The 14,198-nt window shown below is 40.4% G+C and overlaps 1 protein-coding gene across 3 annotated transcripts in view; it reads left to right on the top strand.

Moving 5' to 3' along the window:
- Positions 1 to 7,387, top strand: part of hdr (hematopoietic death receptor) — a 32,482-nt gene extending 25,095 nt beyond the window's left edge. For 2 of the 3 annotated variants that reach the window (XM_078250349.1, XM_078250350.1), the window contains 3 exons: positions 1,545 to 1,808; positions 5,627 to 5,663; positions 5,981 to 7,387. In XM_078250349.1, the coding sequence (XP_078106475.1) occupies positions 1,545 to 1,808; positions 5,627 to 5,663; positions 5,981 to 6,276 (597 nt within the window). In that variant the 3' untranslated portion in view covers positions 6,277 to 7,387. The remainder of the gene's footprint in view (positions 1 to 1,544; positions 1,809 to 5,626; positions 5,664 to 5,980) is intronic. The other variant, XM_078250352.1, reaches the window with a different exon arrangement.
- The last annotated feature ends 6,811 nt before the right edge of the window (positions 7,388 to 14,198 follow it).

Here is a 14,198-nt window from a genome sequence, read left to right on the forward strand (position 1 = left end):
ATCTGAATACTTCTCCCTGTGCAAGCTTTTTAATGCAGGCTCTATAAACATGCACAACCTGGTGGAAAATATTCCTTCATTAGGGACCGTTCGGTATTTATGGAATGGACCACTGGAGGAAAATAGGGGAGGGTCATGTCTTTTTATTCTTTGTTGAGGGGAGGGTCATCCAATTATATATATTTTTTTTTGTCTAGTGGGGAGGGGTACCCAACTTTTGTATTCATGAGAACAGCAACATTTCAAAGTGGCTTGTTTGGTGCATATTTATCCATGTAGCTCCATGTAGCTCTCTCAGTCTCGGCCCCTATCACTAGCAGATGGGTCCCTCCCTATTTAGTCAGCCAGACAATTTGAACTGTAGCTTTAGAGACCGTGGGATTTCCCAAACTGAATAAATCCCGCTCGCACATATAAACACGAAAGTGCTTTGCTAGCTCCATCGTGTTGTAACTAAGACATCTGATGAAAAAATAATTGTATTCATTAGCATGATTGCCGTACTGAGTTCAAAAACATCCAAAACACCTTACAAAAACATAACGGACCAGACACTTTTATTTTGAAAAGTCAAAGCTTGTGGACTACACCAAGCCAGGAGGGCATGAGACGGGAGTTCTCCAGGCTGCAGACATACCTGACTCAAATATCCTTTCGGTCCCGGTGATATTATATATAAATGACAGCCTTTTCAAAGCATTTGAGAAGGAAGGAGTGGTAGCATGCAAGCTCCCAAATTGACGCTCGTCTGAGAAATGGAGTTTTGGATAATGTTCAACTTTGGCCACTTTACCTATGCTAAAATATACAATGACTGAGGAAGCCTAGTGACAAGTCCATAGCAATCAGTGTTGAATTTGTTATTGCCCAGTGTGCTTTGCTGAATGGTCTCAATGTTTTATTTCATGTGAATACTAGTTTACTAGATGAGTAACTTAGTATTTGAAGTAGTGCAGTAACAGGAAGTGTGTAGTTTCCATGCTTGTGTTTCCACAACTATGTTGGTGAGTAAACCTACTGAAATGGCCACCACACCATAACAGAGGAGTGTGATGCGTAAGATGAGAATGCAGAGGTTTAATCGTGCCAAGTGCAAACCAGTACAGAAGGCATCAATAAATTGTTGGGGAGGGTCATCCAAAATGTATTGCTGGTGAAGAGAGGGTCAGGTCTATTTTGACTAAAGATCCCAAAACTCCTCCGGTGGCCCCTGAAATAAATAACAAACAGTCCCTTACCACTTTGTCATCATGGGTTCTTGACTGGCAAAACTCTACAACACAAAATGTGCAAAAGTGAAGGGGTCTGATTACTTTCTGCAACCACTGTATACTTCAGAATGTATTTAAAACAAGGGCAGAGCAGTACAATAAAGTGATAGCTGAGACTAAAGTTTCCTCAGATTTTATACAATGAATAAAGATGAAAACAGAAGCCCATACCTAATGTACAGAGAAATATATAAAAGCTGTTTTAAAAAAATGTCCCCTTCTTCAAAAGGACATAAATGATGTCTGTTTGAAAATGTTCCTCATCCTCTCTAGCATTACAGCCGAAACTGTCCCACTAAGGAAAAGAGCAACGGAGAAACCCCAGGGCAGAGCTGCTCGAATCTGATCCTGTCCCGGCAACTGGTGAGAGCCAAATCCTCGGCCGGCATTGAGGAAGAGCGCAAAGTGCTGTGTGAAAGCCTCTGCAGCAGCTCAGCCAGTAACTCCCAGCACAGTCTAACTGGCCTGCCCTGCTCTGCCTTCCCCGCATATCCCCCGCCAGCCTGCCCCATGGTCCCCACACAGCCCAACAGCAGGGTGAGACCCAACAGTTCATTTCCACCCCTGGCTTCTATCCTTGCTTCCCTTTTTGCTTATTTCCTTCTCACCTGCTTACTCCTATAGAGTAATGCTTTGCTGTCTTAACAGCAGACAACCTCCGCTGTCTGGTTACACTGGTCTGACTGTGCTCCTCCTCCAGTTTCCCCGCTTTGATTCGGAGATAACAAAGTGCATGAAAATGCATGTTAATATCACAAATGCATAAGTCTATGTGAGCAACATTGACTTTTATTTCAAAATTAATATTGACCATTTACTGTGTTCACCTTCTAATTTTATGCAGTTTAATTACATGTTTATGCAATATAATTGTTGACCCACCGAAGTGAATCACTGCTAATTTACTGTGCCGCTGCTAGCCATTTAGGTGCCCTAAGCATAATTTCTTTATGATGCCCCTCACCCCGCCCCCCCAAGTATTGAGAAGTGCATAATATATTATCAAAATAAACCAGATTTTCCAAAATCAATAAAATAAGAAAGGCAGAAGAAGTGCTTCAGATATCTCGATACCAAAAACACAATAGCAGCATCACAGTATAATACTTGAGAACAGTAAGTAAAATCTTCACAGCTTTGCTGACTTTGTAAACATATTGTGTATAATAGCCAACACACACTACGCATTTGAAAGTGCAAACTTTTCTTCAGTAAACAGAATTGTATCAAAATAAACCAGACATGGTTTTCCCAAATTTAATGTTACTTTGAATAAATTACATTAAATAATCTTCATTAAGTACAAACCAGAATATTAAATCTTCTTAAATAAAACAAAGATTTAGAGGATGAAAAGTCACAACTTTACTTACTTTGTAAACACAGTAGGGTATGTAGAACAGCTAAAACACACTTTCAAGTAAAGTGAAAAATCTTCTTAGACCAAATGTTATCAAAATAAACCAAAGACATAATTTTTGAGAGACCCATAATGCAATTCTGTATGGATCAAGCATTTCCACCAGTTTTGGGAGGCTCTATAGAGGCACACGTCTGCATTTCCTCGCTGTAAAATCACTAATTAGGTCATCATATGACAGCTTCTGAGCCACTTCACCATTGATGCTGATGACAGCAAGACCACTTAGACGTTCCTGCCCCATTGTTGAACGTAAGTATGTTTTAATGAGCTTTAGTTTTGAAAACTTTCGCTCAGCAGAGGCAACTGTAACAGTTAATGCAATTCGAAGAGCAACCCAGATATTTGATACACCTCTTGAAGGCAATTCTCATGGAGAAATGTGAGCAACTGCAAGGCAGTTGTCTGTGGCAACAGTTGAGGAAGGTTGATGATTTCCTGAACCATCTCAAGTCCATCAATATCAGAATTTCCTTTCTCAGTCAGTGTCTTCTGCACTTCAATGCAGTTTTTTTTTTGTAAGTCCTCCTTGGACATTCCGTGCACTCTGCTGAAATCAAGCAGCACTCCAAATTTGTCTCTGACCTGAGTCATGGTCTCAAAACGCTCCTGTAGTGACCTCAAAGCTGAATCCACAACACTATTGAAAAATGCTTCCTCAAGCTTTTTGAGGGCATCACTGAAGGGCTCGTCAGCAGCCTCATATGCAAACTGCCTTTTTGTGTTCCTGAGCCTTTTCTCCTTGAGCTCTGGCTCTGTTCATGGCCTCGCAAAGGTCCTTGGCAGTTGCCACTGCCTCAGCAAACCCAGAGTGCCTGTATCTGGAGTGGCATTGTCAATGAGCCTGACAGCAATGTCAAGCTGCATTGAACTAGTCTGCAGAAGCTTGTTTACTTGGTTAGTGGTCATAAGAATTTCACACCAGACAACAGATCAGAAATCTAAAAGAGGCCACCTCTTCTGCCAGGGCTTGAGCTTCTATTTTTGCGACTGAGTCATTGACAGTTTCCCTAGCCTTGATGAGCGCATTTCTGATTTCTTTAATTTGGCTTCTGGCAGCTGTGACACTCTTAAGCCTGCTCTCCCACCTCACATCACTCCATGAATTCGTCAGGTTGACGTGTTTTGTCAAGATGCTCCATCGCTGTGTAGCCCCTGAGAAGAAACAAAATAGCTTCTGCAAATAGCCAAAAAAGCCAGTGGCATCCCTGGATGACTTGGCAGCACCAGCTATGACAAGATTCATTGAATGAGCTGCGCAAGGAACAAACAACACCCTTGAATTAAATTGTAGCAGTCGGCCTGAACTCCTTGCTTTTTCCCCTTCATGTTTGCTCCATTGTCATAGGCCTGTCTGCGGTAATTATCAAATGGAATGTCGAGTTCCTTCAACTTGTCTAGGACAGTAGACCGGTTCAGGCCACTTGTTTCAACGATATACCCAAGGAAATACTCCTTGATATTTGGCTTTGGCACCAAATCAACAATGCACACGATGAGGGACATTTGTTCCTTGTGGCTTATATCAGGTGTACAGTCAAGAATAATGGAGAAATATTTCACTTCCTGAATCTGTGTCTGGATTGTTTGTAATGTTTTGGTGGAGATGATCTGTATCAGTTCATTTTGTGTCTGCTGTCCAAGATAATGCGTTCCGGAGGCTTACATTGTATACATGTATATCTTACCTACAGGAATAAAAGCAAAATGATACACCTTACACAAGACTACATTTCTGAATCTTAAACATTATTTTTCGCCAGCAGCGAGAGCATTTTGTCTACTACAAAACGTTTTCTATTTCACCCGCAGATGTCGTCCATGCCTTTGCATCCTAACATAAATGCAATCAAAACGCCAGTTCATTTTGTCATGTATCTTTTGTCACATTCAGATGTAGCTAAGCTAGCTGTAGCAGTAACACTAAAAGTCTGAGTTCTTCAGACTTCACATTATCAAGAGGCATTTTCTGTCCCACTGCACAGCCGACACCTCACCTAATTTGTGTGAGAGCCTTTAGCCTACATTCTGCTGAATTCTACTGAATGACAATCCTAAAGATGGTCGTGGGTTTATTATGCGTTGCAAATACACCCACGACTAATATGCGTTCTCAAATGACACTATGCTAGGTAAACTTTGCTAAATGCCTGGCTAAAGACTATTTATTGCATGCTACACGGTAAGAAATGGTCTAGCCTACCTTGTGCACTGACTGCTAACTGTTACTGAGAAAGTATTGACCACCGTCACGTCAAAATAAACCATAAACTACTGCTCAATATCTAAACTAAAGTAACAGCTAGCTGGCGTCAGTTACTTGTAAAATGCATAGATTATGTTAAACAGTAAAATCTCAATTTAGCTTGCACCTAAGTTATAACATATTTGAGTTTGCTGACATTAGCAATAACGTCAGCTAGTTCGACGTGTATGCATAGGCTAACCATTACATTAGCAGCACATTTCCCGTATTTAAGAATGATTAAACATGGACTTACCAGCAAGTGATGCACGGGCATCATCTCACAGTTTCTTCTTTCTTGTCTCTGCTCCTGACTCCTGCTGTCTTTTCGAGGCCATTTCCAAAAAAAGTTGACTTAGCCTACTGTCAAACTTCATCTTCGTCTGGCTATTTTTGGTGCCCCCTCTGCACTTGGTGCCCTCCGCACAGCGCGTGATGCACGTGGTGGGAGCGGCAGCGCTGACTGTCACTGTGTCAGTCATTGTGAAACATGCCTTCTGTAGTGTCATACGTCTGTGTTGTGTTGATATTGTTACTAATGATAACATGTGAGTCATCTTAAGAGGGATTTTTGGACATGCCAAGTAACTGAATAATCGAGTTTTATTCACCAGGACTGACAATTTCTGACTCATTAATAATTTCAATAGACTTCTTTGATTAATGATTGTTCTCTCTTTTGTCATTTAGGAAGATAAGCAATTTCCCAAGCTTGTTCCTGTGAATGGTAAAGTGTCTTTTACTTTCATTCCTTCTCTCAAACAATTGACCCCTCCCCCCCCCTTATGTTACTCAGATGCACAGTGACAACACTGGTACACCTTTGTTAAAAACCACAGTGGATATTTCAGTTTTTCATGCTGCAAAATTCTTGTTGTCGCAGCCCTGCTTTGTGACTGCTTTGAGTCCCCTATGTCAGGTGTAGTTATGTACAAGTTCTACATGTTCAAAATCACTTAATAATGAAGTCTATAACAACAATGGTGACTGCATACCTGAGAGGTCAGGATGGTGTTTAATGAAGGTCTTTATCTTTGTTTGTAGGTGAAGAGTCTCTGAGGAAATGCTTTGAGTATTTTGAAGAAATCGACTTCTACTACCACAAGAGATTCTTCCGGCACCTTGGGATAATGGACAATGTGATCAAAAGCAAAGACCACCTTCTCTATGATGACAAGATCCATGAATTGCTGAATATTTGGATGGAGAAAGAGGGCAAAGAAGCCACCTTAAATGACCTGCTAAAAGCATTGCTTGATTTGAATCAAAGGCGAACAGCTGAGACTGTCAAGGAAAATGCTGTTCTCAATGGTCATTACTTCTGCGATAATGAGAGGTGAATTGTTCAAGAAAACCCCTTGCAAACAGGTGAAGAAGATGACCTCTAACCTGTTACCTTGAATTTTCCCTCTCTCACCCCCAAATGTGGACAGGAAGTTGTTGGGGGTGTTGCTTACACTTACAATGTGAATATTTTACTGAAGCTGCTGCTACTTCAGTAAGGGCATGCAGGTAATGCAGGGCCTTGTTTAGTGGCTTAATTACAGGCATACTTGACAGAGTCCAAAATGAGCATGAATTCAGTTTTTTTTTCTGACTTTCCTTGGCTCTACATGTTGATAATGGAAGTATTTAATTACAAGAAGTGTCTTGTTTATCAGGTGTGCAAAACATGTTAACTTAAAATGAGACCAAATCTTAAACGGGTTGATTGTTTCACATAGTGAATGTGATGTTCATCAGACCTTAGGAATGAATGTCTTTATGGGGTTAGCAATGGAACATATGAAGCAATAAACGAAATGCCTTATGATCAATTGCTACAAGATTATATTATTATGCTGGACAGCAGTTATGTTTGGTTGTAAAAAGTGTGTGCTCTGGCTGACTATTGTAAAATTGTTGATCAAAAGTGTTGCCCTAATCAGGGTTCAGCTTGGTTGTTGATTTCCCAAAGCATGTGTTAGATAATGATTAATTGATTTTTGTGTCTATGTTGTATTTCTGGTCTATTGTTACAGTTATACCATAATCCTGAGCACAATGACCTTTTAAAAGTTTACCAAACCACAAAAGGTTCTACTGATGTGCATCGCTTTAGCTTAGTACTAAGTGCCTTGCAATACCAAAGTGCCTTGACTACCTTTTTTATAGAGGTGAGTCACAATGTTACATAATATCTACTTATACTTGTATTACTTATACTTAATAGTCTTCTCTCTCTCTCTCTCTCTCTCTCTCTCACTCTCTCACACACACACAGCCTGTAGTGTTTGTCAGCCTATTGTTTCTGATATTAATTTACTTTTTAACCTATTTTACAAACTTAGTCAGGTGCTTTTTTACAGAATAATTGCAAGCTGATAGGCTCTGACAGATCAAATTCAAAAATTGGGCTTCAGAGCAAAAGTTAAAGTACAACTTATGTGTAAATAAAATGAATCAACACTGCCCCCTTTCTCTTGTTTTCTTTGTCTGAAATTACATGTTTTGTGGTATTCTTCCAATATATAGTGCACTGGTTGGTTTTTGTGGGGAACTGTGCACTGATGACAAATTCCAAGACTTGAATTGAATATAATTTAAAATTGCTGTTATACTGTGCATTGTAAATGGTGACGGCCTGTGAGCTAGCTAGAAAATGGGCCACACCCTTGTTTGTGCATGAGGAAACAAGTCAAAATGTCCAATGTTCACTTAAGATAACTGCAGAATGGAATATGTGACATTCAACGCTTTATCAATTTATTTAAATGGGATATCACTGCTTTTATGGAGAATATAATAGATAATGCTGATATCATATAACAAACATACACGAACACATTGAGTATGGTTTTTTTAAAAAAAGATTTAGTGTTACGTGTTGGCAAACTGGTCCGTGTACGTTTTGATAATTTGTTTTTTCGTTTGAACCACAAAACAATAACGAGGAACCACCTGTTCGTTTGTCGTTTCAAACCGAAAACAAAGACATGGTAAAAAAAAGAGCCGTTCTCCCGTTTTTGGTTTCTGAATCCAAAAACGAAAAAGGACTAAACCAAATTCAAATAACGGTCCGATTTTCGTTTTTTAAAATTCCTTTTTTCATTTCTCCGTTTCAATATCTACATTAAAAGAAAGACAGGTTGGCCAAGTGACCCGGAAGTAATAGTAAATATAGCCTATAAAAATAAAAGCCAAGCTTTTAGAACTGTCATAATATGCAGCACTAACGTTATACCAGAGTAACGTTAGAAGAAAAAAAATCAATCGATAAATAGGCTTATATAAACCTGGACCGAAAGGAAATATGTTAGTAACAGTAGTTTATTACAGTGATTTAATATCGTGCCTATCCACGTACACATCACCAGTCACGTTTAATGAGCGCATTGTTTGGTTCAATACAGTTGGTAATAGTTAACCTAAGAACTTATTGTGTGTGCAGAGTTGTTACTGTTAGCACTATATTATATTTAATGTGGTTTCCACCATAATGGACCAAACTGTTCCCCCTTTCTACCAGCAGATGGCAGTATTTAAATGACTGACTGTATTGTGTCTTTGGTAACTGTTTTAAATCAAGATTACTGATACAGATTGTATTTATTGTTGTTCATTTCATTTGGTTTTTGATTTTGATTGTATTTGCAACCTAGTTATCATCATCATCATTCACCCCCAGCCCAGAGTTAAACCTGCATGCCCTTCTGTTTTAACCTGATTCTAACATTGCTATCAGCTTCTTAGCAGCTCAGACAACAAACTCACATCAGAAACTTGGAGACTTGGACGAATCTTTGCCCATTCCTCTGTACAGAACAGCTTCAACTCTTGGATGTTGGTGGGTTTCCTCACATGAGCTGCTTGCTTCCTCATCCTTCCACAACATTTGAGTCATTTTAAGGTCAAAACATTCACTTTACTCTTCTTTAAGGTAGGTGGGTAGATTTATTTTGTCACAATATAACATGTTATATAGTATAAAGTATAAATTGAGTTTGTAACTCCCTTCAATATACATTAATATAGAAGCAATTATATAGAAGCAATTATAAAAATCCATCCATCCATCCATCTTCATCCGCTTATCCGGGGTCGGGTCGCGGGGGTAGCAGCTCCAGCAGGGGACCCCAAACTTCCCTTTCCCGGACCACATTAACCAGCTCCGACTGGGGGATCCCAAGGCGTTCCCAGGCCAGGTTAGAGATATAATCCCTCCACCTAGTCCTGGGTCTCCCCCGAGGCCTCCTCCCAGCTGGACGTGCCTGGAACACCTCCCTAGGGAGGTAAGGATGCCCCCTGGGCAATTATAAAAATGGTAAACAGAAATAAACTAAATCAGTGGAGCAGTGCTGAGGATTAGAGTTTAAGAGTCTGATAACTTGGGGTGGAAAGCTGCTCTGCAGTCTGGTGGTGCAGCAGCAGAAACTTCTATATCTCTTCCCAGAAGTATAGATCATCGAGGAGGGATCTATAGGAGGAGGGAGCCATAAGCGAGGATACACGAGAGCAGCCTTCCCGGAAGCCGTGCAGCTGAAAGGGTTGCTAACTCCTCCCACACACAACTGATGAATTCATGTGACACAGGACGTCTCACTCTCATCCCTCTAAGCACATTTGCATTGTTTCCTCTCTCCTCCCATGAGTTTCTCGCGTCTCTTCCGTGCCTCCTCGGTGGACAGACTTCCCAGGTAACAATTTTTGGTTCCCAGAACGTTCTGGGAACGTTCGTTTTTGGTTGCGGGAACGTTCCCTGAAGGTTAGTTTTTGATTTCCATGGAAAGTTTTCCTGGCATTTAGCGAACGTTAGTTTTTGGTTACATCGATTGTTCTCAGAACGTTCCCAGAACGTTCGCCTAACGTTGCAACCTTTAGAAAACGTTCCCCTATCGGTGCAACCTTTAGAGAACATTCCCCTAACGTTCCCCTACCGTTCCCCTACCATTTTAACCTTTAGAGAACGTTCCCCTAACGTTATTTTTTACATTCCCCTAACCTTTAAATAACTAACGACTGTGGTACCAATTTTATTAATAGTTTAAACTGTCTGTGCATGAGCAGGAATGAATTATTATATATTGGCAGGAATGAATGAACAGGCAACAGGCAAACTTGATGGGATTTAAAACTTTAATATAAAATTAACAAAATACAAAAAATATAAAAGGCCTAAAAAAATAATATAACAATCAGAAACTATACAAATAAGAAAAAAAAACAATGGAGTGGGATGTAGAGTGCAAATGTAGTGTGCAAGATGCATATTGGAATGATAAAGTATGTAATGGGTAGGTGAATGGCCAAAGTGGGGATAACCACCCCTGGTCGAACCTCCAAGGGTTGTCAGGAAAAGTTGCTGTAAAACATATAGAAATACAAATTTGAATTTATGCAATTATATAGTGTTATTCTTAGGGCAGGGTAGGGCAGGACTATGGCCACTTAATTACCATTTTGTTGACAGAGACTCCTGTCGGAACTCATGCAGCTCGGTGACTGTCGAGCAGGGCGACAGCAACATGTCATCAACTGGAGCAGAGGGAGGTGACTGGGAGCTCCTTAAGAGCATGAGCAGCTCATCCAGCTTCTCATCAAGGCTATGGAAAAATGAATGGTGTTAGTTTTAGTTGTAATACATTATATTATTATATACTTGCATATGTGAACAACTTAAGTGAGTCTTCTTACCTCTCATTTCCGTCTCCTGTGTGATGAGTTCTGCTGTTTACAACAACAAAAAAGTTAAGTTACTCTCAAGTTCCTTGTCATGAAATTGTATTGAATTGAAAATGGAAAATTCAAAGCCACTGTACCTTCAACCAGGTCCCAAGATGAAGTGGCAGGCCGAGCTTGCGTTAATAGACCCATCCAGCTCTGGGCGACTGGCTGGTTTCCTGTGTGGTGTTGACTCATCTAAAAAGAAAGTAGATATGAATATTGGTCAGTTCATTTATGGTAGGTTTCTTGCACATGCCATTGCAAAAGATGAACCTATGCTGTTACATTAGACATCGTTAAAAAAAAAACTTACATGCAGGTGGTGGAGGCAGTGATGTCTGCTGACCTAAAAAAAGGCAGGAAGAGACAAACACATCAGAACAGTCATGTGATATGCACCAGGTTGAGTGTCAGTAGTTCCATGGTAGGAAATATGACTCTGGTTTCTTAAACGCATGCATACATGTTAACTTCCGGACAGGGCTTCCGGACACACGCTCCGTCCTGGAATGCTTTCTTGCTTGTGGAACGGATTCATCTGAAATAAAAGACCATACAATTTGTACTGATTGCAAAAAGAATATTTGAATTGTGTAAATAAAGTAGTCTGTACTTAAGAGGTCTTACCATTACCATTATCTAAATAAACGATAGATGTATTTAGACAACCAAGGAGGTGTAATCATTATGTCGTGCTAGGTTAGCCTGCAGTTTCGTTAACAGAACTTCTCTTAATACATCCATGGCTTTATCTCTCATCCACGTTACAGGCTTTACAGCATACAGCCCTCGGATGTATCGTAAGACATAAGATATTACGTTAACGTTAGCTAGCTACCTAGCTAACTAGCTCCATTATTTAGCTTGAGCCGATAGCCCCGGCAGTTTTGGGAAACGCTAATGATGTTACATCCATGTAACAGGCTTTACAGCATACATGCATACATCCATACATCCCTCGGATGTATCATAAGATAATACCATGGCTGTATTAATAGAACACATGGTGAGTTACAGCCTCCAATTTGGACGTGCTGTATAATGCTGGCAACCATGTCGGAGATTTCTTTAAGTTTAATTTCTTTTAAGTTGTTTACCAAAATCTCCCACCTTGTTGTCCAGGTAAAACATGTCCGAGGGAAGGCTCAGTCTCTGTCGCCAACTTTATTGTATCCATAGGGCTAGCAGCGCTCACGGCATAGCTAGCTGTGGAAAGCTAACTTGTTTCCCGCGTTAGCATTCGGGCTAGTAGTCTTGAGCGTAGGAAAGTCTTTACTGTTGACAGCCGACAATGTCTTTCTTGGTATCTTGTCCTACCTTGTGTTATAACACTGTCGGTGAAGTGTAGTCAGCATATGTTTTAGTCAATGGCAGTATTTCAGTTCGAATTTGGGACCAAACGAACGGATCTTAAAACATTTTGTTTGCCCTGTTCACCAGGTGTATACCGGTGTTGTATACGGAAGTCAGGACAGGACTTCAATCGGTCACCTGAAAGCAGAGGCACTGTCTTCCCCCTACTGGCATGGGGGTGTAACAGTTGGATTTGTAAACTGAACTGAACCACTTGTTAGTTATAAGTGAAATGAAAGAAAAATCGTTCTATTGATAGATTCTTGTTTTAAGTATTTTCGCCTAATACAGTTAAAAAAACAAAATCAAGCACAAAAGTATTGTTTTTAACAAAATGATCAGCCTAAAAATAAATATATTCTCTTGCTATGTTGTTTATCTTACTTAGATTTTATAAGACCAATAATTTTTGAGTGAATGTAAATCAAGTTACTGCAAACCTTTTATATGCTACTTCAAAAACTTAAATGGAGCTGGTTTAAATAAACATTTTCAAAAACGCACTCAGAACATCCAAAAACAACCAAAAACAACCAAACGGGAACGTTGTGTGAAGGTACAGTGCTACCACAGGAGAACATTTCATTTGGTTGGATCCCTTAACGTTTAGGGAACGTAATAACCATGAAGGAACGTTCCCTAAACGTTAGTTTTTGGTTTGGTTCGAACTAACCTTTTAAGGTGGTGACACATAGAGCCGATTATCGGCCGTCGGACCGTCTGGCGAGGTCTGTGACTCGAGTTTGTTCGGTGTGTCCCGTGCCGTCGTCTGTCGGAGGAGTCGTCTGACGACGGTTGGGCCGACCCGACATGTTCAGTTGGAGACAGGGCTGTCGGGACTCACTCGAAAATGGCGAGCGGATGAGCCTCTCAAAATCTGACGAAAATCTTTTAAACTAACCTTTGTCGATCTGAAATGAAGACAGATTCAGCAACTGCATGGCCTATTTGTAAATGTTAAAATGTTTTCAGAAACACGTTTCGGTGAACTATTTTAGTAGTATAGTAGTATACAATATGAGATCGTATTCTGAACAAGCCGCCATGACAGTCTGGCTGTGAATTTCCAGAGAAAAAAGAACCACGTGACGCGTTTGTCCAATCAGCTGCCGGTTTTCATTTTCTGGGAAACAATACAGAGCAGCGCCGCCTGCTGTTATGGAGACGTATTACATTTCGCGCACGCGCAGAGCGTATGCTCAAGTCGGCGTCTCTTCGATATGTTCCGAGGCACTTTTTGAGCCTCAGGGACCTGACTGATCAGTCCGACTGCCTTTTCTGCCGACGGTTGGCCATTTGGTTGGTGTTTAACTACCTTTAAGGAACCAGAAACTAACGTTCACCAACGTTCCCTAAACGTTCTGTGTTAGTGGGGTTAGACGTGAAGAAAGGAGGCAAGTGGAGGATTCAGGGATGCAATTTAAGGGAACTGAGATGTACCCAGGGACTCAGCAGGGAGCTCGTAGGCATTAGCACTTCCTGCAAAAGGCCAAGGTTGATGGGTGGATGCTCCTTTCTCTGCCGTGTTTGAGACAATTCCAAAGGTGTTCTGAGGGACAGGTATCAGGGGATTGGCCAGATCTTTAACACCTTTTTAATCTGGCAAATGTAAATTCTACATCCACACATTAATCTGTGTTCATGAGCTGCTCAGACATTCCTTCATTTGCCAATAATTTCTGCAGTTTGCTGCCTCATTTTCTCCATTCCACATTCAGCAGGTTGTATAACACGCTGCGCTAGCTGTTCATTCACTCTGTATTTGTCTTACATTAACATTATGAATATTGATGGGATAACCATGCCCGTCAATCCAGAAACTAGCGCTACAGTGTGTTCTCAAAGCCAGAGCATTTAATAGAGCTGTCGCAGAAACATGCAGCTAAATGATACCTCTGTTGTAACAAATCAGCTGTCTGACTCTCATGCATCAAACTAATGCTCTCTGAGAACATTATGTTGCAGCCGTCTAGTATATCAGCCAAATAACCACTCAGGAAAAGGTGATTTGAAGGTACGCATCTATTAAATATCTGAGAGCTCGGCTGTTCTGCGGCCATAATATACTTTGTTACATTAAATACAAATGTGTTTGACTTTTATCAATGTTGAAAATTGAAATTAGTCTGTGCTGTTAAAGAGCTCGTTTGCAATACAAAGTAGTTTTCAAGATGAAAACTAATTTATTAAAATAAAAGCTGTTGAT

Source organism: Sander vitreus, chromosome 5 (assembly GCF_031162955.1).
Source record: "Sander vitreus isolate 19-12246 chromosome 5, sanVit1, whole genome shotgun sequence".
Classification (NCBI taxonomy): Eukaryota; Metazoa; Chordata; class Actinopteri; order Perciformes; family Percidae; genus Sander; species Sander vitreus.